Source organism: Varanus komodoensis, unplaced genomic scaffold, assembly GCF_004798865.1.
Source record: "Varanus komodoensis strain SLA01 unplaced genomic scaffold, ASM479886v1 scaffold10, whole genome shotgun sequence".
NCBI lineage: Eukaryota > Metazoa > Chordata > Lepidosauria > Squamata > Varanidae > Varanus > Varanus komodoensis.
Window position 1 is genome coordinate 28680633 of NW_025335269.1, and position 22147 is coordinate 28702779.

General features: G+C 42.4%; 1 protein-coding gene across 4 annotated transcripts in view; it reads left to right on the forward strand.

Moving 5' to 3' along the window:
- Positions 1-22147, forward strand: part of NBAS (NBAS subunit of NRZ tethering complex) — a 176744-nt gene that overhangs the window by 24777 nt on the left and 129820 nt on the right. For all 4 annotated transcript variants that reach the window (XM_044417846.1, XM_044417865.1, XM_044417835.1 and 1 more), the window contains exons 12-21: positions 1205-1333; positions 4886-4949; positions 7255-7448; positions 8493-8750; positions 11084-11209; positions 13336-13487; positions 15425-15562; positions 17143-17221; positions 17840-17944; positions 18953-19089. In XM_044417846.1, the coding sequence (XP_044273781.1) occupies positions 1205-1333; positions 4886-4949; positions 7255-7448; positions 8493-8750; positions 11084-11209; positions 13336-13487; positions 15425-15562; positions 17143-17221; positions 17840-17944; positions 18953-19089 (1382 nt within the window). The remainder of the gene's footprint in view (positions 1-1204; positions 1334-4885; positions 4950-7254; positions 7449-8492; positions 8751-11083; positions 11210-13335; positions 13488-15424; positions 15563-17142; positions 17222-17839; positions 17945-18952; positions 19090-22147) is intronic.

Consider the following 22147-nt stretch of genomic DNA (forward strand, 5'->3'; position numbering starts at 1 on the left):
CCCACTGACATAGGAGACACCCAAATATACTACTAGTTTGAGTGTTTTGGCTCCTTCCATCATTGAATGAGAACTTACTGGAAACTGAATTTGACCCTTGGGCTGAAAGCTCTTGACAACCGTGCCCTAGTGGTTTGTCTGGCATATTTTCTGACGGTGACTGAGTCCCCTAGCCAGAGAAGTGGGGAAGCACATGATGCAGAAATTGGGACAGGGATGGTTGACATTGATCTTCATCTCCTTTGGAGATGTGTGTCTATGGTGCTACCTGTGAGATGGAATGGATGAGAGAAGGCACACTCAAATTTCCAGAGATTAGGCTGGATGAGGATGAATCTGCTGCCGCCGCTGCTGCTTGAAATTGGTGACGAAGAATGCATTGCATATCTCACAGGTCAACACGTTCCTGTTCTTCTGTCACATTTTCTGCTCACGTTGTAGCATTTGGAAGGTGGGCCTTCTTTCCTTTCCCAGAAACGGGTGCTTTTGCAGAAGGCAGGAAGCTCCTGCAAAGGGAAGTGTGCCATTTTCCCTGTGTCCCCATATTCCCTGAAACTCATGGAGAACTCAGGGCAGTGAATGGCAAGCCAGCAAGAGGATTCTCAGAACTCTGGTAGTCAGAATATGGCTTGAATGTTTGCCTCTTCCAAGCAGTATGGCTCTCTTGCACCAAGACTGCACAGTGATCATCCATAAAAAGAAGAAGAAAACACTAGAATGATGTTGGAGGGATTATCTATATTCAAAAAGTTTCCCCACCCCTATAGTTGCCTTATGATGGTGGTTTTCCTCCTCCAAACAATTGGGTCAGTTTCTGCAGGGTGGTTTGTAGCAGCATGGAGGAATCCTGGGATTAGAAAGGTCATGCAACCTTGATGGGATTTTCAGAACTGGTAGCACTGGCTGCATTTCTTGGGGGTTTCAGCTGTACAAAAATGACTATCTGCACCTTCAGGGCTGAGATCCTGTGAACACTTACCTGGAATTAAGGCCTATTTAACTCAGTGGGCCTTACTTCTGAGTTGACATGGGATAGGTTTATCTTAGGTTTTATAACATGTAGGGACTGTAGAAATCCATAAAGGGAAACCATGTAGTGGAAGGCTTTCTTGATAGTGGAAAGAAATGTGGCTTTGGGCTGGTGAAGTCAATGCTTCTAAATTCCATCGCTTTTGCTTTTCTCATTAATTAAAATATTGAGTAGGATGGCGTATTCAAGATGAGCCTTTCTCCAGATGGTACTCGGCTAGCAGCTGTTCACTTCTCTGGAAAGTTGACAATCTGGGGAATTCCTTCTCTCAGACAACAAGGAGAATGGGAACAAAGTGACCAGGTATGTGGCTATTAATATTTTGTAAAATTATGGCATGAATGAAACTTGTAAGGGATTTCCTAGTAACAACGTGTACTTGCACTCGTGCTTGCTCTCAGTTTTCGTATGCATATGTCTGTGCATGTTATTTCGCCAAGGGAATAGAGAGGCATTTTCCAAAATGTAGTGATCACAACAGCTGTATGTTTTTTATTTGTGCATCATCAAGTGTGCTTTATATTCATCAGAATCTGTATCTTTATGCAAACATAATTAATCAGTTAATTGATTGTACAACTGTACACGTGTCTGCACAGAAGTAATTCATTAGGACTTGCTTGCAATAGGTCTATATAAGTTTGCAGTTCAAAACTCAAGTGACTGATTCATTCAGGCTACAATCCTATATATACTTTCTTGGGAGTAAGGCTCTTAGAATTCAATGGAGCTTACTTCTATGTAGATATGCATGAGATTGCACTGTACAATTTCTTTAGTTGCTTGACAGCTCCATAAACAGTTTGGTATATACAGATGTCTCCACTTAAGAGCTACAGTTAAAAAGGTAAGTTTTTCAGCAGTGTGCTACAATAAGCAGGGATCCAAAACTGATTTAACCAAACTCAGCCACCCACCCCCATTCAAGTGCATATTGACCAAGTGGCAACATTAATGTTTGTATAATATATAAAAGTATATCTGGAAAGACAGTAGACACATGCATTCTTCCACCATTCTGTTTTGTTGTTTGCAGAAAAAAATTTAAAAACTCACAAAATGTGTGATCAACTTTAATAACCTTAACTTTTAAAATTGCTTCAAATGTCCCAAGACCTTGGTAATGGATGGGATATAAAAGTTTAAGATAGATAGATAGAGAGAGAGAGAGAGAGAGAGAGAGAGAGAGAGAGAGAGAGAGATAGAAAGAAAGAAATGTCAAGAAACACATATTTGTTGTATTTCTGACAGATTTCCCCCTCCTGGCATGGAAGGTCAGGCATCTCGTTTGACCATACGGAAACTGTGGTACGGGCTTGATTAGCTCTGGCTGGCTGTAATCCTTTTTAGCTAAGCCTCAGTCTTTGCTATTCATCTGCACTGGTTTAAGGTTGAATAGCCTAAGGCAGTCAAGTCTTCTAATCACTACTTGTAGACAGACCTCAGACTTGAAGTTATATATTTAATCATCACTTCCCAGAATGATAAAATAACCTTGTGCCACTCAGACCTAGATACAAAGTGTTTCTTTCTTATTTGAGTCTTGCTAGTTCAGCTTTTGGGAAGCAGTTCACTGTGGTGTGCAATCCTTTATGCAAATTTTTTAAGCTGAAATAATTCTAACTGGACACACATTTCTAATATTAATTGTTAGGCCCCCTTTCTGCTTGGAGAGGCTTTCTGCTGCACTTCACTCTTTGTTTTAGGCATAGCTTGGTGGTGATATTTTTAAGATTGCTGTCCCTGCATACCAATGTTCAAGTTTTCTGTCATCTTGTCATACCAATCTTGTCTTCTGTAGTGGGAGGTTTAGCATTAAGTTCCTAATAATACAAGAGATCACTGACAGCTGAATGTATCTTGCAAATAAAAACCAATTAGATGACATCATTCTCATGAAATGATTGGGGGTGGCGGGGGGGGGATACCCACCTACCTGAAGGAAAATGAGAATGCTACTTAATGTCTAGTGCAGGGATCGGCAACCTTTAATACTCAAAGAGCCATTTGGACCCGTTTCCCACACAAAATTAAACACTGGGAGCTGCAAAACCCTTTTGACACTGCATATATCGTTTTTTACCTTAATGCTATGTATATCTTCATTATGATTTAGCTGCAGCTCTTGTTCAGTCACTAAAAACTGTTATTTTTAATCTTACATTATAAACTAGTAGGACTCCTTTCATATAGTTTGAGTAGGAGAACAGCTTCCTGAAGAGTCAGTGCTAAAGGGCTGCATGCATTAAACAGCAAACCCCATAAGTTCTTTAGCAGTAAAAGCAAATGAATCTACCCACGTATCATTAAACATTTGGTTTTCTTCAGAAACTTTTCTTTTTTTCGATTTATCCATGGTTGGCCTACAGGGTGGGGGTGGGGAGCTCAGTAAATCGGCGTGGGTCCACAGATCGGAGGCTGTGCTGGCGCAGGTCACAGATATAGGTGTGTTTAGTGACTGATTAGCAGATAAACAGTCAAGTGCTGTGAATTGCGACAGGTCCCAAGCGCAGCTTTTAACATTCAGATGAAGGAGATTACATTGGGACAAAGAGAATCTTTTCAGCAGCGTTTCGTTTCATGTAACATGAGAGCCTGCAGGAAGCTTGTTTAGCAGAGGAATGTAGCGATTTACTTAACTAGCTAGCGCTGTGTTCCTGAGTGGAGCTTCGAGCAGATCAGTGGCTGTGCCGGCGCGTGTTTTGAGCGATGGAGCCGCAGCAGAGGGATTCAAGAGCCACGTGCGGCTCCGGAGCCACGGGTTGCCGACCCCTGGTCTAGGCTGATTGTGATCCTCAGTTCAAATTACACCAGATATCTGAGACTTGTGTAGGCCTTCTCCTGATATTGCATTAAAGCAGAGTTTGTTTGCAATGGGCACTCAGGAGTAGTTTGAGCAACCCAGGACTGACTATCAAAAATAATAAAAATCCAAGCTTTTAGGTTTGCTAAAATTCAATCCAAATCATATGTTATGCTTGGCTCATTTTCCTGACAGTGAAAATTGTTTGGGGTTGGGTGTTTCTACTATTATGCTCGCAAACTGTTGTTTGTTTTTAACAGGACAGGAATGGCAAAAACAGCCATCTCGTCTTTCAGTGCTAGCTCACTGTGTGATATCCCCATCTGTGCTCCCAGCTGCCTCTCCCCACACTTTTTAGAGCATCTGTTTCATGTTGCTCCCAGTATAAGGAAGCCTCCCAAAAGGGCAACTGTACTACTAGATCTTTTGGTGCTTTTGTAATTTTCTCTTTCCCTCCTCAAACATAGCAACAGGCTCCTTTCTTCTCCTGCCTCTTTGTCGATCAGCTTTCCCTCTTCAGCCTGGTCACCTGCCTCTGCAACCTGCCTTCTGAGGACTGGGGTGGAGGGACTTTTAAAGGAATCATAGGCACTCTTACCCCTTTGTAATAGGGCATGCATGTTCAAAGAAAAACTATCCATAGCAGGAAATCCTTTTTGGGGGAAGGGAGAGGGTTGAAAAGAAAGGGTTCACACTCTTTTGATCAAGAAATTTCCAAGACTGAACTGAAATTGAATGAACAGGGGCTGAAGAAGAGGAGGGTTGGGGTGAATAAAAAGCCAACACTGGGAGAAGCAAGCCATGTCAGTGAAATCCAGGCTAGTACAACACTCCAGGTTAAAGGAAACTCTGGCTTAAGCATTATGGCTGGATAAGTGCCTTTTTCCATCTCATTTTCCATTTCTTCACTTCATTGCACAACAGTGGCATGACATTTTTTTTAAGCTATCTTTTTTTTCTTAACTGTTATTTGAAGGAAATGTGTATATTACCTTTGAAAAAACTGGTATGTCAGAAGTACTTAATGGGAAATGTTATTTTTTTTATTTTAGCCAGGTTATGATGAAATCAAGCCAGAATGGAGACTTTCTCTTGAAAAACGGAAGAAAATTAAAGGTTGGCTCCATAGTCTGGTTTGCATGCGTATGTATGTATGTGCTTGAGAGAGGAGGAGGAAGACAGGAGGGTCTTGTTAACCAAGCACCCTCAAGAGATATACTAAGATCATAGAAAGTCTATCTTATCTATTTATAGTATTTTAAATGACTGGAAAGAACCCCAGAGCAGCTTGCAAATAGTAAAAACAGTTCCTGCCTGCTGGCTTACATTCCAATAAAGTTCCACCCTGTGTGATTGCTAGAATAGCATGTGCTTTGTACATCATGTAGGAGCAACACAAGTAATTTACACATCCTCTTTCTGGCTCTGCATGCCAAGGGAAAATGGGGGCATGTTCTTTATCCCCTTTGCCTTATGTGAGCAGCTTCGCACTTGCAAGTCAAATGTCTATCTTGACCTACTCCGATTTTCATGTGAAACCGAGTTGTGATCCCTGAGGCAACCTCCAGGTTTAGTGGCAGTGTGACTGCTGGTGGTTGGAGAGCACCCAACACTAGAGAAAGGGCTATTGTCCTGAAGTCCTGCCTCTCCATTTATTGGAGGCATCTGGTTTGACACTCTGGTAAATAAGATGCTGGAGTAGATTGACCTCTGGTCCCATTCAGGTAGCTGTCTGTTATGGTTGGTCGGTCCACATATCTCGTTTCTAGACATGTATGTCCAGATTTGAGTGCAGAAAAGAATGTATTTTAATTTAAGAATTGCTGTGCCATTATGCTACTTCCATAGCTCACTTTTAATTTATTCTTACAAACTTGATTGCCTCTGAATTTACAGTCCCCTGTGAGGTAGGCTGCTTTTATTGCAGCTTGGATCAGGTAAAACCTGCAGTAAGACACTGCAGCTCACGTCCCACCCCGCCCCCACATGCATGGATCCAGTCAACCTGAAACAGAAGGCTTAGTTTTGTTAGACCAGCCTCCCCCAACCAGGACTCATCCAAGACATCTGGAAGGCCCTAGGTAGAGGAACCCTCTTTGAGACCCATGTGGCCTCCCTCGCTTTCTTCATAGCCTCAACTCCATCAATATTCTGTAAAGCTCTCAGCTTCTTGCTGTGTGACTGTTTAATTTCCTTTTCATTCACAAACACTCAAACTTTTCAAACTAGAGAACCATGTGGCTATAAGAAGGTATACAAATTGTGAAATATATAAATATGTAGGATCGGCTACTTTATTCTTGGATGCCTTATTCTACTTCCTCACTTTGAATTTGGGACATGGCTAACAATTTATGGGCTTCCAAGGATGCCCAAGAGCAAGCAGGTGTACTGCCACCTGCTAACTATTCCTGCTTTACTTCCAGTTTACAAAACAGCCCAGGAATGCTCCACTCTTGGGTTGTTTGGTATGACATGCTAATCTGGAATTCATAGGGAAGCAAGCTAGTTTTAAATCATACTTGTTGTGTTAAAACTCTGGGATGATTTTCCCTGCAATAACTAAAAGCTTTGGGCTTGTGAGTGGGAGACAGTGCATATGTTTGATCCTACGTGGCCCTGGGTTGATTTATCCATGGTTGGTTGGTTGTGTGCAATGCAGGAAATTGAGTCCATGGTTAAGTTCATGCTTAAAAGATTCCTAGGGCTCATGTCTAACTCTGGACTCCATGTGCTCCTAAATTAAGTACCTGAACTAAAATATACATTGGTTCTTGTATAAAGCACCAGTCGGTCCTAAATATTACATTGAAGCAAGTCTTTCTGACACACAAATAGGCATATTTTTACCAGATATTTTCCAAGCAACACAATGATGCAAAATTGCTAAACAGTAAAAAATATAATTAAGTAGAAATCACTTTCAACTCTACAGCTTTATGGATATTTTATTCCTCTTGGGAGAAGGTATACAGATTCTTTTCCCTCCGGATTGTGACACGCTCCCAGGTGGCTAGCTCTGCTTATCGCTTCATCTGGATTCCATGAATAATGTTCCAAGCATTTGCCAGAGAGACTTTCTCTCAGCCAGCTTGAGAAGCAATAATATTGTATTGCCTATCAATTTTTAAAATTCCACCCTATCTTGTGTGAGTAGATCTACTAAATGTGTTTATCTACATTTATTTTAAAAATATGATATAAAAACCTGTCAGAATCTTTAATTATTCAGTTTTGCTTTAGTTAAGCCAGAGATAGCTTTAATTAAACTGATACCATTAAAATGTAGTGAGGCAAGACTCTATGCAACGCTGATTTATTGTCATTAAAGTTTGACTCTCAAAATGATTTTTTTATTAAATAACTGAGGCTGCACGAGTTCTTGTTCTAATGCTTGGACCACTTCCTCTCCCTGCTGCAGACAAGGAATCTTACTACCCACTGATAGATGTAAACTGGTGGGCAGAGAACGCTGTCATTTTGGCTCGCTGTTCAGGTGCTTTGACAGTGTCGTCAGTGAAAACCTTGAAAAACTTGTTGGGGAAATCTTGTGAATGGTTTGAAAGTTCCCCTCAGGTCACTTCGGCTCATGATGGAGGATTCCTAAGCCTGGAGGTACTGCTCCACTTTGAATATGTGTGAAATGTTACCTTTTAAAAGTACATGTTTAACCCTTTACAACACATCTCAGGCTCCAATTGTCAGTATCAAGCAGTCATATGTGCTTGACAATGGGCCAGCTGTTGCAATAAAATAGGGTTTATCATAATGGAAAAGGATTTCAGAAAGCCTTGGGCTAGAAGCATTCACTTCTGTGTCAGGTTGCCTGCATATGTGTTGCATCTGGTCCCAAACAGGGGTTAATGTTAATGATGGTTTGTTGAAACAAGCCAGCTTGTTTCAAATGAAGCATAATTTAGACTAACAATGATTTTTTCAGGGCTGGGTGATATGACAGGAAGCAGCTAGAGTTTAAACCCATGGTACCTTGTCCATTGGAAGCTCTGGGTTGTCTCCCCAACAACTCAGAATTCTGAGTTTGCACATCATGGCAAGCAACCCATGACATTGCTGGGTTGTTGACAAAAGTAGAAATGAACTGGAAATGGTCCACATGAAGAAGTCAGCTTGTTCACCCTTGCCTGGTCCCAACTAACCAGGGGTTATTTAACATGTAATTGGTCATGCTGTGCAAATCAATTTGCCAAGTCTCCCTTAACAACATTAAAAGCAAAATTAAAGCATATACATGACTTTTAATTGTTGTGCGGGGGAGACAGAGATGACAAGGATGATGACAATGATGATAGATACTTCCCTTATGTAATGCCCTGCTTCGAACCAGCATTTAATTTTATAGCAAAATTCATGTATTTATATATGGCCATGAAATTGAGACCATACTCATTCTCAAGAAATATACTTATTAAGCAGGTTTTAGTCCTTTCTGAATGTACCTGTAATGGGGTTGTGCTAATGGCCCATCTGCTGTAATAACCTGGCTGCTGGCTGCTTGAGAGGAAATTCATTTTCTGGTTCTGGTTCTTGCTCCCAGCAGCTCTGAGAATTGTGGTGGCTTATTGCCTCTTTGTGTCCTGAAGCCTGACAGACTTAAGTGTGATACATTGTGCTGTTTAGTAAGAATTGCTTTCTTTGTAGTGTGAGGTGAAGCTAGTTCCAAAGAGATTGCGCCTGGATAGCAGACCTGGTGATGAAGATGAAGGAGAAGATGACTCTGATTCTGATGATGAAACTTCTGCTAAGGCCCGGTATTTTGGCTATCTTAAGCAAGGCCTGTATTTTGTAACTGAAATGGAGCGGTTTGCTCCCCCTAGGAAGCGCCCACGCACCATTATAAAGAATTACCGTCTTGTGAACCTGAGGTCCACAACCCCTGAGGAGCTGTACCAAAGAAAGGTGAGCGTGAAACATGCTTCTTTCCCTTCATGTGCTTCTCCGTGTCAAGAACGTGTGAAGTTGAAGTTTAAAGAAAAGTTAAAGTTCAGTGGTACCTCAGCTCACAAACACCTTGGTTCCCGACCAAATTGGGTCATGAACAAAAAGTTCACGAAAATTTTGATTTGGGTTGCGAACTCCACTTTGGGTGGCAACCAAGATCACGGCCATCTCCCCACCCCCGCAAGTGCAGGGAAGATGTGCGTGATGATGGGTGCACTTCTGCAGGAAAGACGGGTGCAGCTCAGCACAGCCACAATCACACATGTGTTCCCTGCACAAATGCGACTACAATCGTGACCATCTCCCCACTTGGGGGGGGTGCGGTGGAGATGGCTGCAATCGTGCTGGTTGCGGGGGGTGGGGGAGATGGCTGAGAGTGCGCTCATCTTTCCTGCAGGAGCGTGCCCACGCCAGGATTTCTTTGAGAAGCACCACCCCAACATAACTGTAACGAACAGAGTGTTGAATCTGATGAACAATAACATGGTCTCTCATTTATTTTATTTATTTGTATTTATTTGGAACACTTCTATGCCGCCCCATTCGCAAAAGCCTCGGGGCAGCTTCCAATACAAATAAATACTATGCAATTACATTAAAAATCTGTAAAAATCCATGGAAGATATCAAATCAATAAATAAATTTAACAATTAAAATAACGTTTAAATAAAAAAGTCTTGGCCTGGCACCGAAAAACAAACACCTACAGCGCCAGGCGGACCTCTCTGGGGAGTGCATTCCATAAGTGGGGCACCACCGCAGAGAAGGCCCTCCTCCGGGTACTCACCCTCCTAATATCTTCACGGAGGGTTCCCGGAGAAGGGCCTCTGCCGCCGATCTCAAGGGGCGGGAGGGCAGATATGGATGCAAGCGCTCCTTTCGATAACCAGGTCCCAATCCAGAGGATTATGCAGTGCAGGAAAAAGCAGGAGACTATAGACAGATTTTTCACCAAAATTAACCCTGCAGCTAAGAGACAAAGAAGTGAGGAAACCCCTGAAAGAGATCTCCCCAGTGTCCTTATGGAGGGGGACTCTCCCTCAAAACAATAACCTCCCCCCACCTAGGTTAGTGTTCTCCACTGTACTGTACAGTGCTTGTTACTTTGTTGTTCTTTGTCACTTTGTTTCAAAATTTCTGATTCAAAAAAATAGTTACAGAATGGATTAACCTTATTTACATTGAACCTTATGGGGAAATTTGACTTGGATCACAACCAGAGTCATGGAACAGATTAAGTTCGTGAGCCAAGGTACCACTGTACTCATTCCTTGCAGTAGCAACCCACTTCCCACCCTCAGCTGAGCCTTTCTTTGGCTCTAAATTCTGTTTCAGATTATTAAGCCTGAGTTGTATTTACTTTTTAAAAAGTGTGCTCCAGGTGGATGCATGTAGGCTGGAAGCAGATGTGGCTTGTTTTTACACCCAGTGATACATCCATACATATCCATATGTAACCCAAGGTACATGATTCTGAATTCTAAATGTATCATGAAGAGTAGCAGGAAGTACCTTAGAGGGCATAATGCAATGGGATGATTACGCCCCCATTAGTTCCATTGCATAAACAGCCCACAGTTCAATTTAGCCTAAAATAAGGAGTTGGTAGAGTTCACATAAGGTACCTACCTCCTTCCAGAACCTTCCTTCTTCCAGAAATTAGTATTTCTGCTCAATTGGGGGCTTCCCATAGGAAGCACTGAATCTCCCTTAACTGAGTTGTAGGTCTTCCTTGGAAAGAGGAGCTGGTGGGCCCCAGCATTTTTCAGAAGGAATTGCTGGAAGTGAGAGTACCCTGCTGGATCTTTTATTACATTGGAACAGCTGCGATCCTTTTTCAGGTGAAAAAGCCTGGTCGATCAATAAAGGTGCAGATGCTTTTCCTCCGGATAAAACTTTAACATCAGGTTGCTTTTCTCTGTGAGTTCCCAGAAGACATGATATTGTACCTGTGCGAATAAAAAAATCTTCACCTTAAGATTGAGCACCCATTGCTATGTGATTGCTCTGTAAAATCTAGTGTCATGGGCATCTATTATTATATATTGTTTTCAGTGTATCCAGTTGGCCGTTATATATGGACTTAATATTGCTCAATTATGTTTTGACTTGGGCAGCTCTCTTGCAAAGGATTATATGTGGTCGGAACATGCTTTTACTGCTTCTTCAAATAAACCTAAATCTCTTGTATCAAATTGAAAAATGATAGATGCTGTTCTTTGGATAGTATATTGACTCCTTTGCAATGAGCCCTCATGGATTGCTTTAATTTCTATATGCTTGGTTTTTAGATTGATAATGAAGAGTACGGAGAAGCTTTGTCACTAGCTCAAACATATGACCTTGATTCTGACCTTGTATATCAGAGGCAGTGGAGGAAATCTGCTGTTAGCATTGCGTCTATTCAAGATTATCTGGTACGTTTTCCTTTGGGAAGGGAGCGTTTCTTCACTGGGTGGAGACAGAGGCCAGTGACTCCCTGGGGAATGGGGCTTTCCTGGCTTCTACCTCCACTGCTACCCACTGTGGCGACCTACGAGGCTGTTCCTGAGGGTTGTGGAACCCCTTTGAATGATGTGTGATAAGGCACAGGGAGTTGCAGTTAAAAGGGCTAATCCAAAGGACCTGCACAAACAAAATAACCCTTCTGTTTACACAAGGTATCTCTGGACATAAGCCATTGTAATGTTGCCATGGCCTGTGAAACCAGCATCCCCAGTTACATGTTGAAACATGGATTTAGGAGGAGAACCTTAGCACCTGGGATGCTGAACCTCTTCCCACTCGCTAGCTGAACTGAATTTCAGAAGAGTTCTTGGGGGCCACATGTCAGTGATGGGCAGGCCCAAAGACAGAAGGAGATACAGCCAGAGATAAAAGGGGTGGGACCAAGAATGCCAGCATCTTTTAGTTGAAAGCACTTATCTGTAGGAATTAAGCCTTAGGAGAAGCATTTCAGTCTTTCGAATTGTGTGTGCTCATGGGGGAAACAATGCACAAAAGGCAGGAAACCACCAAACTGCCAGCAACAGATGAAAAGGCAGCAGAGCCCATGGAAAGGGGCATGGCTATCTTGGGGGTGGGAATTGGAAGTCGGGTCTGGGACGTCAGGTGGGTCAGATTTGGTCCCCTGCTTTTGCCATTTCAATGCAGAAGGAACTGTTAAATGTTTTATTTAAAAGTCTGCTGATTCTGTGCAAGCTAGTAGATGTCTAAATTATAGTTATGGAAGGGTGGGGAAAAGATGATTCTAAATATAATGTTTCTGGGAAGCCCAGTGGGAGATTGGACAGTCCCATGTGTAGGAATTAGACCCACTTTTCCTATTAATGAGCTTTCAAAGCCTGTGGATACAGAGTCTGATAAAGAGTCTGACTCTGAGGAGGAGAGGGTAGAATCTGCAATAGAAATGCCTGTCCCAGGAGACCCAGAGAAAAGCCAAGCAGTTGCTGGGAATCAAACAGTTTCAAATACTGTGGAGAATTTTTGTGAAAATGCTAATGTGAAATGGGGAGAACTGATCATTAATCCTTGTGCACAGTGTCAGGTGAAGAGGGCAGCCCAGCTTGGAAGCATCAGATGCTCCATGTGGTCGGCCCTTAAGGAGAAGGATCTGCCTCGAAGGTGTAGTTTGCTCTTTTCCCATGGGAAGGGAGGAGATGTATTCAGTTTGGAACCAACTTCTTATCATTAAGCTGAATTTTCCTAATGGTTAGTACTGCAGCACTGTTTGTTTCGTATATTTTTTCTGTAATACTCTTCTTTTACATTGCAAGACCAGCTTAGCTCGTCAGCTATAAAATAATAAAGCTGACGGATTAGAAAGCCTTTGTCCCGGTCTGCTCAGAAGAGCAAGCAGAGGAATAGCCAGGATACCAGGGTTAATCCTTGTCGTGTAGGGCTCAGCCCAGCCCTGCAAAGAGAGCCAAGCCAAGAGGAAGTCCACACATGCTTGTGGACTCCCGGCTGCACGACCAGCAACAATCCCCATTTGGTGCAGCCAAGCAACGAGTGGCCGCAGGATGCAGAATAGGGGTGCTGCACGGGGGCGCACCAGGCACTGTTCCTGCCAACCAGCCTTCTTCCCCACACAGTGCAGCCAGCAGTGGCAGTGCCAAGTGAGGAAGAGAAGCACTGATTGTGCAGTGTATGGGCTTGATTCCTGGCACATGCCCTGTAAACGCTGGGGGCATCCATCAAGAGCTTGGACTTTTGAGCCCAGGGAATCCGATGGATTCCCACCCCCAAACAGAATCCTTGCATATCCCTATTTAGGACAGACCACTGATTCTCTCTGTGGTTTTGGGAAACTAAACGTACCATACTGAAACACTGTGACTGTGTCTGGACGACACAACAGACCAACAAGGATAAGAAATCATGGATCCTCATGATGTGTGAGCCCAGCCTCTGTGTAAAGCATCTTCGAATGTTCATCAGCCTCGCCTCATGGATATAAGTGCATTCTCTTGTTTGTTAGTTTGTTTGTTATCAGGCTGTAATGAGCTACTGCTGACCTTTCCCCACTTTATCTTGGTGACAGAGCAAAATTAAAAAACGTTCTTGGGTTCTTCATGAGTGCCTGGAAAGAGTTCCTGAGAATGTGGATGCTGCTAAAGAGTTGCTGCAGTATGGCTTAAAAGGGACAGACCTGGAGGCTCTCATAGCCATAAGGAAAGGAGAAGATGGTGGCAGGTTTGTGGGCGTGCACTTTCCACTTTGCTAACAATATTAGGCAATTATTGCAAGAACCCCTGATGAAACAGGACATTGTGATGGTAAACCAAGTACTTTCCACAGTTTGCTTTTGCGTGCTGTGACCCCTTGTGAAGACAAAGTCAACATGTTACTGCTTCCTTTGCAAACCTGTAAACTACCCCCAGTGAATTTACGGATTGGTGGAGTGGGTGGACACGTGCAAAATTGCTTCTTGCAACATTCCAAGGGTTTAAAAAAATGGGGTTGGAGCAGTATGGTTTGAACCGTGAAGGTACATTGTTGGATTTCAAGGAACTTTTGAACTAGCTGTGTCAAGTGCATCCCAAGACAAGTCCTAAATATGAGAGGGAAACACTCTAGTGCAGGCTACACTGTGTGGGAAGTGCAGCCCTCCCCTCAGTGCTGTGGTTTGGACTCGAATCTCTTCAGGCAGGCAGCAGTGGACCTGTGGCCGCATCACGGCTGGGTCCATGAGCCTTCGGGCTCCCAAGAGGGCCACATACCCCGGTGTTCTTTTTCACTTGTGGTACCCATGCCACAGACTTGGTGTTTATTTTGCTATAAACAATAGTACATCACTTTTGCTCTCTAACATCTGTTAGCCATCCGTTGGCACCAAAATAATAAAAAAACAGGCTAGAAATATTTTAAATAGATACATTTCCTGAAATGAGGGGACTGTCAAACTGTTGGTAGGGGGGATGTCACTTCTTGTATTAAACAAAACAGTGGCAAATGTAGCATACCAGTGACTTACAACTGTTTAACATTCGGTTCAAAATTAGAAGTTCAGATTGGCAGATGGTTTCTCCCTTTGTCCTTTGGTGTGTGTGTGTGTTAAATGTAGAGTTGCAACCTGATGAAGCAATATTTTATCAGTTAAGCATTTGCATCTTTAAAAAAGAATCTCTGCTTTTCTTGTAACCCCCTTCCTCACCCACACACATACACACATGATTTTATCTTCACAATAGTGTGAGGTTGGATTAGGGTCAGATGTGGTGACTGGCCCATAAGGCATAGCTGAAGGCTTTTGCCAATTATTCTGGCACTTACATTTGCAGACATTTTGTGTATGGATAAAAATGGTATTCTGAAGCAAGAAGCGCAAGCTCTTTGTTTTCAAATGATGCTAGCGTGCATCACTGCAAGCATTTCTACTCTCTGTGAGGGAAGGATCTCTTTCAAAGAGCAAAAATCCAACTTTACCATGTATAGCTTTTATAAGTACTTGTCCAATAAATAATGGGTTGGCACCCACTGTCAGTGCAGCAAAGCAGGCACTGTTACCAGAATGGAGTCCCCCTCCCCCTCCCCCTCCCCCTCCCCCTCCCCCTTTCTGTGGGAGACCCCTTGAAGCAGATTGCAGGGTGTACAGAGGGTACTTAGAGAGAGGGGAGAAGGGGAAGGCCTGCTACTCATTTGTGCAACGCTGAATGTTGCCTGATTTTAATTCCAAAAATCTGCTTCCTGGTTAATTGGGGGAATCTAGTTAGTCAGTGGAACCTTTTTAATCATTTAAAATTATCCATAGCATTTAGCATTGCAATGGAATAGAGTGAAAAGCTTGTTTTATGAAATGCAAGATACAAATGGCGGTGCTTTGCTAGGAGGGTGTTCACAGATGGCTCTTTCGAATTTTCCACATGCATCTATTTATAATATTAACATAATTGTAAGAGCTGTTTTAATAATTGCTGAGGTTAAACTAGTACAAATCATTTCTATATTTGAAGAGAGAAATATGAAGAATAACATCTTTTCAAATGAGTGCAAAGACTTGTGAAAACCTAACATCCTTACTTTCCCCCTTTCTTTGTTGTTTTTTCTTTTAATCTAAAACATAGCTTTAAAAAACCTGTTCTTGACCAAATAACCAGTCCTCTGTTCATTGATTGCCATTTCCCTCCTAGATTTATCTTGCCAGGTGATGTGGACATTGATGAACTGCTTTATGAAGAGTTTTTAACTCCTGAGGAAGAAGCAGAGAGTAGGAAGGAGCGGGAAGCTATGAAGCGTCAGGAACTTCTTCAATCAGTAAACTTCTCCAAGTAAATGAAATGTCAGGCTCAGCCACTTCTTGCTGTATTGCTAGGTCTATAGGCACAATCTCCCAAGGGAAAGAGGTTTTTAAATGCATCTTTCTTCTAATTGGATCAAGGTATAGAATTTTAACTGCCAGCAGATTTGAAAGCAGCCTAGTTTATTGCATTTCACATTGGGATTTGAAATGTGTAGATAGGTTCCCTGATCTACCTCTGATCACATCAGGACAAGCTGTTCAATACAGCCGTAATTGCAGTGGCTGCTGTGGAAGAGGCCTAGGCAACATGGCACCTTGCATATGCTTTCGACTTCAGCTCCCATCAGCCTCAGCCAGCATGGCCAGTGGTCAGGAATCCTAAACATCTGTCAGGCATCAGATTTTGGAGGGACACTCTTGAATGTGAGTTCAGATGAGTGCCTGCATGCAGTAAATGCATTAAAAGCCATGCATGTTAGGGACATGAGACCCACACGTAGCACTTCCTAATTAATACTTGCACATACACATCCAAATCAGAGTCATCTATTTCTTTTTTAATGGCTCAGTCCTGTGCTTATTTAAATGAAAAGAAGCATGATGGGTCATGCTGGGAGTTGTAGGACTTCATTCTGAATAAGCATGTTGCATCCTCCTTTAGTCAATCATTTCCAAATTTTAACAGTCTCCCACAACTGGAAACTTTAAGGGCAACGTAAAAACCAAAGATGAAAAACGGAAAAAAAACTGCACAATAAGCAAAAAACTGAAAGCAGTAGACACTAGAAGCAGGCATAAAAGGAGTACTGAAAGGATCAGGATCAAAATACAGGCTCCCAGCAGATGCCGAGGATTTCACCTTGCACCAAAAGTATATCAAAGCCAGGCAGTAGGGGAACATCCCTGGGCAAGGCATCGTGTACTTGCCTTGTGAGGGGCTTCTACTAGACAGGCCTGCTTCTGAGTAGTCACCTGCCTTATCCTGACATGCTAGAGCTTTTGGAACAGGGCTGTGATAATGACCTCAGGGATCATGCAGAAAGAGGCGTTCTTACAGGTACTGAGACCCCAGGCTATGAATGGCTTTATAGGTTAGCACTTTCTGTTAGGCCCTGAAACAGACTGGGAATCAGTGAAGATGATGCAGTATTAACCTAAAATGCTTATAATGGTGCGGCAAGGAGTGCCATAACTGCCATTTTTTGTGCTAACTGAAGTGTCCCAAATGTCTTTGAGGGCAGCACTACATACAGTGCATTGCAGTAGTCTGAACAAGAGACTCCCATGCGCTGGATCACGGATGCCAGGCAGGGCTGTAGCTGGTATGCCAGCATAAGCACTGATACAGAAGACACTAATGTCTCTTTACGTACTGCCTGGTTTTCAGCTGGGTGCCATCTTGCTATACATCTAAGGGGTGTGTTCAGGCACAATTGGCCATATGTTGCACAGCTAGAGCTGAACTGGAATTACAAATTAGCAATAAGTGTTTTCTTTATTTAAAATTGTACCCCTACTGCAATCTTACTCCACAGGATTTTGTAGTTTCTTTGTTAAGTCTTCATTAAAGTAATGAACACTCCCTTTTCCCACCCTTGTTAAAAACAGGTTAACTTTGGAACAGAAAGAGCTTTGTCGTAGCCGGTTGAAACTACTAACCTTTCTGGATCGGCTAGCAACATATGAGGTATGGAAGGCAGTTCTTAAACTAAATATTGCATTTGTTGGCTTATGCCTTCTTATATAGTGGCTTTAGGACATTTTAGTCTGAAAATTTTGTTTTCTGATTTTCCAACCTTATTAATTCTTCAGTTATTACAAACAATTATACAAACAGCATCATGGTTGATTGTACACCAGCAAATTCCTGTTGTTTTTGCAGCTTTGTGTATTGACTCTTTTTTTTCTCCCATTTGGTCTTTTTTCTCCCAACAAACCATATATTAAATTGTTGGGTACTTAATACCAAAACGTCCACCTTTCTGAAGTGTTCACTGAGGCTTAGAGTTCTGTATCATGTGACTAAAAAGTACAACATGGTAGCCAACTTTTCGGCTATCATGAAGACTCATAGACAATAGAAGAAGACAGTGACAAATGTAATGGGCACAGGCTTCTAGATCTGGCACATTGTTTTTTCCCAATCGCAGCTGACCCATCTACCATTGCACAGGTCAAGAGGGGAGAATGTCAGCGAAGTTGTGGTTTATTTTTGCTCCCTTTAGGATGTTGACCATCTCATGTGTTGAGAAGTTCTGAAAAATGGGAAATGGTTGTGAAATACGTCGATATTTTTCTTCTTCAGGAGATCCTTGGAGGACCACATGATGCTGAGCAGAGATACGATGCAGAGTTCTTCAAGAAGTTCCGAAATCAAAACATTGTTCTTTCTGCAAGAACGTATGCTCGGGTATAACTTCTTTTGAAACATATTAATGGATAATTTCATATTATTTTTCATCAATATATTTACTGTTGCCATCATATAAATTGTATTCTAGTTAGGCAATTATAGCATAATGCTACACTTCTCTTTTTGGAAGTGAGTCTCACTGAGTTAAATTGGGCTTAGTCTCAGATACACAATATAGGAGTTTAGCTTTATTGCATTGCATTGCATTTTTTGTGTGCAGTGCCTTTCTACCAAGAAGACAGTGCTCAGGGTGACCTATTGTCTGGTAAATATGGGTTCCAATGACAGTGAGTCCAGTCCAGGTCATTCTAATCCAATCATAGTCTATCTCCTGAGGAATTCACTAGTAGGAGATTCAGGAAAGATAAAAGGAAGTATTTCTTCACACAGCACATCATTATATTATGGAAATTACTAACAGAAGTCGTAGTGATAGCTTTAGAAAGGGATTAAACTAATCCATGGAGGAAAGGGCTATCACTAGCTACTTGCTATGAGGGCTGTATATAATACCTCCAGGATCAAAGGCAATATGGCTCTTCTTGCCAGCTACTGGGAATCATGAGCTGGATGGGGACTGTTGCACTCATGTCCACCTTATGGGATTCACACAGGCATCGGTCTGGCCACTCTCTGAATGGAATATGGAACTAGAGAGGCCTTGGGTTTGTTTTAGCAGTGCACTTATGTTCTAAACATCCGAAGTTCCTCTTTAGGTAATAGGTAACTTGGTGAAAGGATCCCCTTCTCCCCCTTTTGGGTAACAGAATAGATTTTATATCAAAACATTCATGAAAGACCTCCAGCTTTTGAATGGACGAGTGACATGGGTTTGCTGGATTAGTTGTCATAAATAAAAGGGGTGCACAGTAAAAACCTGGAAGGTTGCATAATCCTCTTTTAAACACACTATGCAGCCTTCCATAATTTAAAGATAAGGCTAATTATCAAATAGCAAGATCCATAAGCTGCTTCTCAAATATTAAAACTGAACTATTTGCACAGGAAAGCAATGTAAGAGCACTGGAGATTTTGTTCACGTACCATGGATCTGACTTGCTTCCGCATCGGTTGGCAATTCTCTCTAATTTTCCAGAGACCACCTCTCCACATGAATATTCCTTTTTGCTGCCTGAAGCTTGGTAAGTGTATACTTGCTGCATATCCATGCACAACAGTACATTTTTCTGCTTGGAAAAAATGTATTCTTGAATTTCTAAAAAAAGAAAATAGTATTTCTCATTAAAAAGTAAAGTTAAAATATACAGCTCCAAAGTGATAGACATCAAAGGAAAAAAAAGAAAAGAGTAAAATAGTAAGCTATAGAGTAAGCTGTGCACAACCTCTCTAGAGAGAGAGGGATACTTCCAGCTTTGCCCAGTTGGGATACAACCCTGAGCACATTTAGCCATTTAGTCCTACAGCTATTTTTGCAGGACTTCTGCTCTTGCACAGGACTGCACTTTTCCATGTTGTCATCAGAATCCAGCAGGGTGGGCAGAAGTCCCACTAACTTCACTGGGATTTACTCCCAAAGAAGTTGGTCTAGGGCTACCACTTGTGAAGAACATCCTTCCATGAAAGTTGTACACGTAGTGATAGATATATTTGTAAACGCTTTCCTTTGAAGCTGTTTCATGTTCCGATATTGGCTATGGAAGTAGACTTGAAGCACCTTGCTAGAAGCATATAAATCAAACTGGATACACTTCAAAGCTCTCTGCATTATCATGAAATGTTACCTTCTCATCTTTAAAGGATGGATTTGAAGGGAACATGGAATCCTCTTGTATTTCAACAATGAATTCCTCTTGTATCATTGAAAGACCCTCTATTTTGTTTAGTGGCTGATTTTGCCAATGAAGATGACTGAATAAATTATGCATTTGCATGATCATCTCTTAAAATGCTAAGATATGAATGAGCCATTCACCCACACATGCAACACTTTGTGATACAAGCAAGCAGATCATGATGTCTAATTAGTTGTAGTTTTGTATTTTCTTCTGAGCTAGGAAGCTATGGGTACCCTCTGTGGAACAGACAAGGGTATTAAACCATGTCTTGAAGTTAGTTTACTATCTCCTGGCTTATGCTGAAACAAGTAAACATTTCCCAGTTAAAATAAAATGGGAAAATTATGATGAATCTGAGGCTTCCTGGATAAGGCAAAGGGAAGTAGGCTCATTAACATCTCATCTTATTAATTTAAGGGATGGCTCTCTAAATGGATTCCCTGTTCTCCTTTATGACTTCAGTGTTTCATTTGTCTGTCTCATTTCTTTGCCTACAATGGGCAAAGTGGCCCACCATTCAGAGCTAGTGGAAGTCCTAATAGGTTTGGGAATGGAGTGAAATGAAACAACTTCTGAAACAACTTCTCCCCCAAAAGAAAAGAGAACTCCCCCAAATTACCCCACTTTGGTTGAAAGAAAGCTGACTCTTGCCTGAACCATTCCTAATTAGAGACCAGTGTTAAGAACTAATATACTTGCGATACCAGTCATGAAAGCGTAATGCACTACCAAACTACACAGTAGCAGTTATGGGAGACAGTAGTAATGAAGGCTCGTTGGTCAACATTTGAAACCTAGTAGTGCTTATTTTTCCTGTACTGATATACTCCACTTAAAACTCCTGAGGCATTAGCTAGATATATTTCCTGAATCGTAAACTAGAAGGCATGGCGAGTCTCCTGGATCTGCATAGGGCTCTTCCACGCCCACAGGGTTCTTTGCAAGCAGGGCTCACTTCATCCTCTTCACTACTGAGCGGGGGATGCTTCACACATCCAGTGTATCTTTAGGTGCCTTACACCAGGGACAGACAACTCAGTGCCTTTTGGATCATAACTCCCAAAATTACTGGACTTTGGCCATGCTGGATGAAGCTGATGGGAGCTGTAATTAAAAAAAAAAGCAGCTGAAGGTCGCCAGGTTACCAACTCCTGCCTTATACTGGTTAATGCTTTGGGTCCATGCACATCTGTGGTGCTCATTGACCGGCAGTAGCTCTCCAGCTTTTCAAAGAGGGAACTCCTCCAGCCAGGGGAGTTTCTGTGTGCAAAACATGCATTCTAGTGCTGAACAGGGAGTTGTCAGTGTGCACAGAACATTGCAAAGAATTGTAAAAAGAAAACAGCCCTGGCACTGAAGAGAAAGGGGCAGCGCTTGCTTCTTGTGGATTCTCAGGTCACTGAAGCCAGGTGGCAGTTGCTCAGAACAGAAGTCTGATCTGTCTTTTGCACCTGGCAACACCTTCCTCTTTATCTCTTTCCTCCCAAAGAGTGTTTACAGCAGATCAGTGCTGGTAAAAGGCCTCAGCTGAAACCAAGTGGGAGTTCCTCCCATACCCTGATTGCTGTAATGTGGACAGGAGTGCTTGGGAAAGGAAGGGCTCTCTGTGTAAATCTTGTAGGAACAAGGAAATTAGCAAAAAGGTAGTTGTGCCAGGTGGAGCTCCGGCTGGGAACATTAGGTGGAGCGACCTCTGAGAGGAGGTTCTCCCCTTGACAACCCTGCTTAAGGGATGACAGTCATGGGATCCTGTTGAGAAAAAGTGAAAATGGGCAGGCTGGAGAAGTGATACTAACATAGCATGCATAGTCCTGAGTGTGTGGACATGCCTGGGTGTAACTGGCTGGCATTTGACCTGGAATGTTTTTGCCTTGATGGTAAAGGCTTGATTCACACAACTTGAAGCCTGACCCAGGCCTTCTCAGACTGTATTGTCTGAACGGGAGAGGAAAGGGAGTGCACTAGTCTCATGCCCCTTCATGCGTGATTTCATCATGCTGAATGCACGAAGCCTGATTCTGTGAAGAGGCCTGCCTTTCCACCTGCTCTAGAAGGCTGGGTAATGGGCAGGCGAAGCTGCCTTCTTCACAGCGCTGTCTTCCATGCAGACAGGATGATTAGATTGGCAATGTAGGGGGACAAGGCTAGTGCAGCCCTCTTCCTCCACTCTTTAAAGATGCTCCCGTAATGCCTGAATTAGGCTTATGCCATCTGTAAAACTGGCACATCGCTCATTTCCTAGCAAGTAGCATGAGATCTGAAAGAGCTGTGTGATGTCTGAGATGGCTGTCTGGCTTTCATATGCTTTTTATATTCTGCTTCTATGTAATTCACTCTTCAGAAGGAATAGTCAAAATGTTCCCTATTCTGCTGCTCAAGATAAGGGTGCATTATTTGGCTGGAA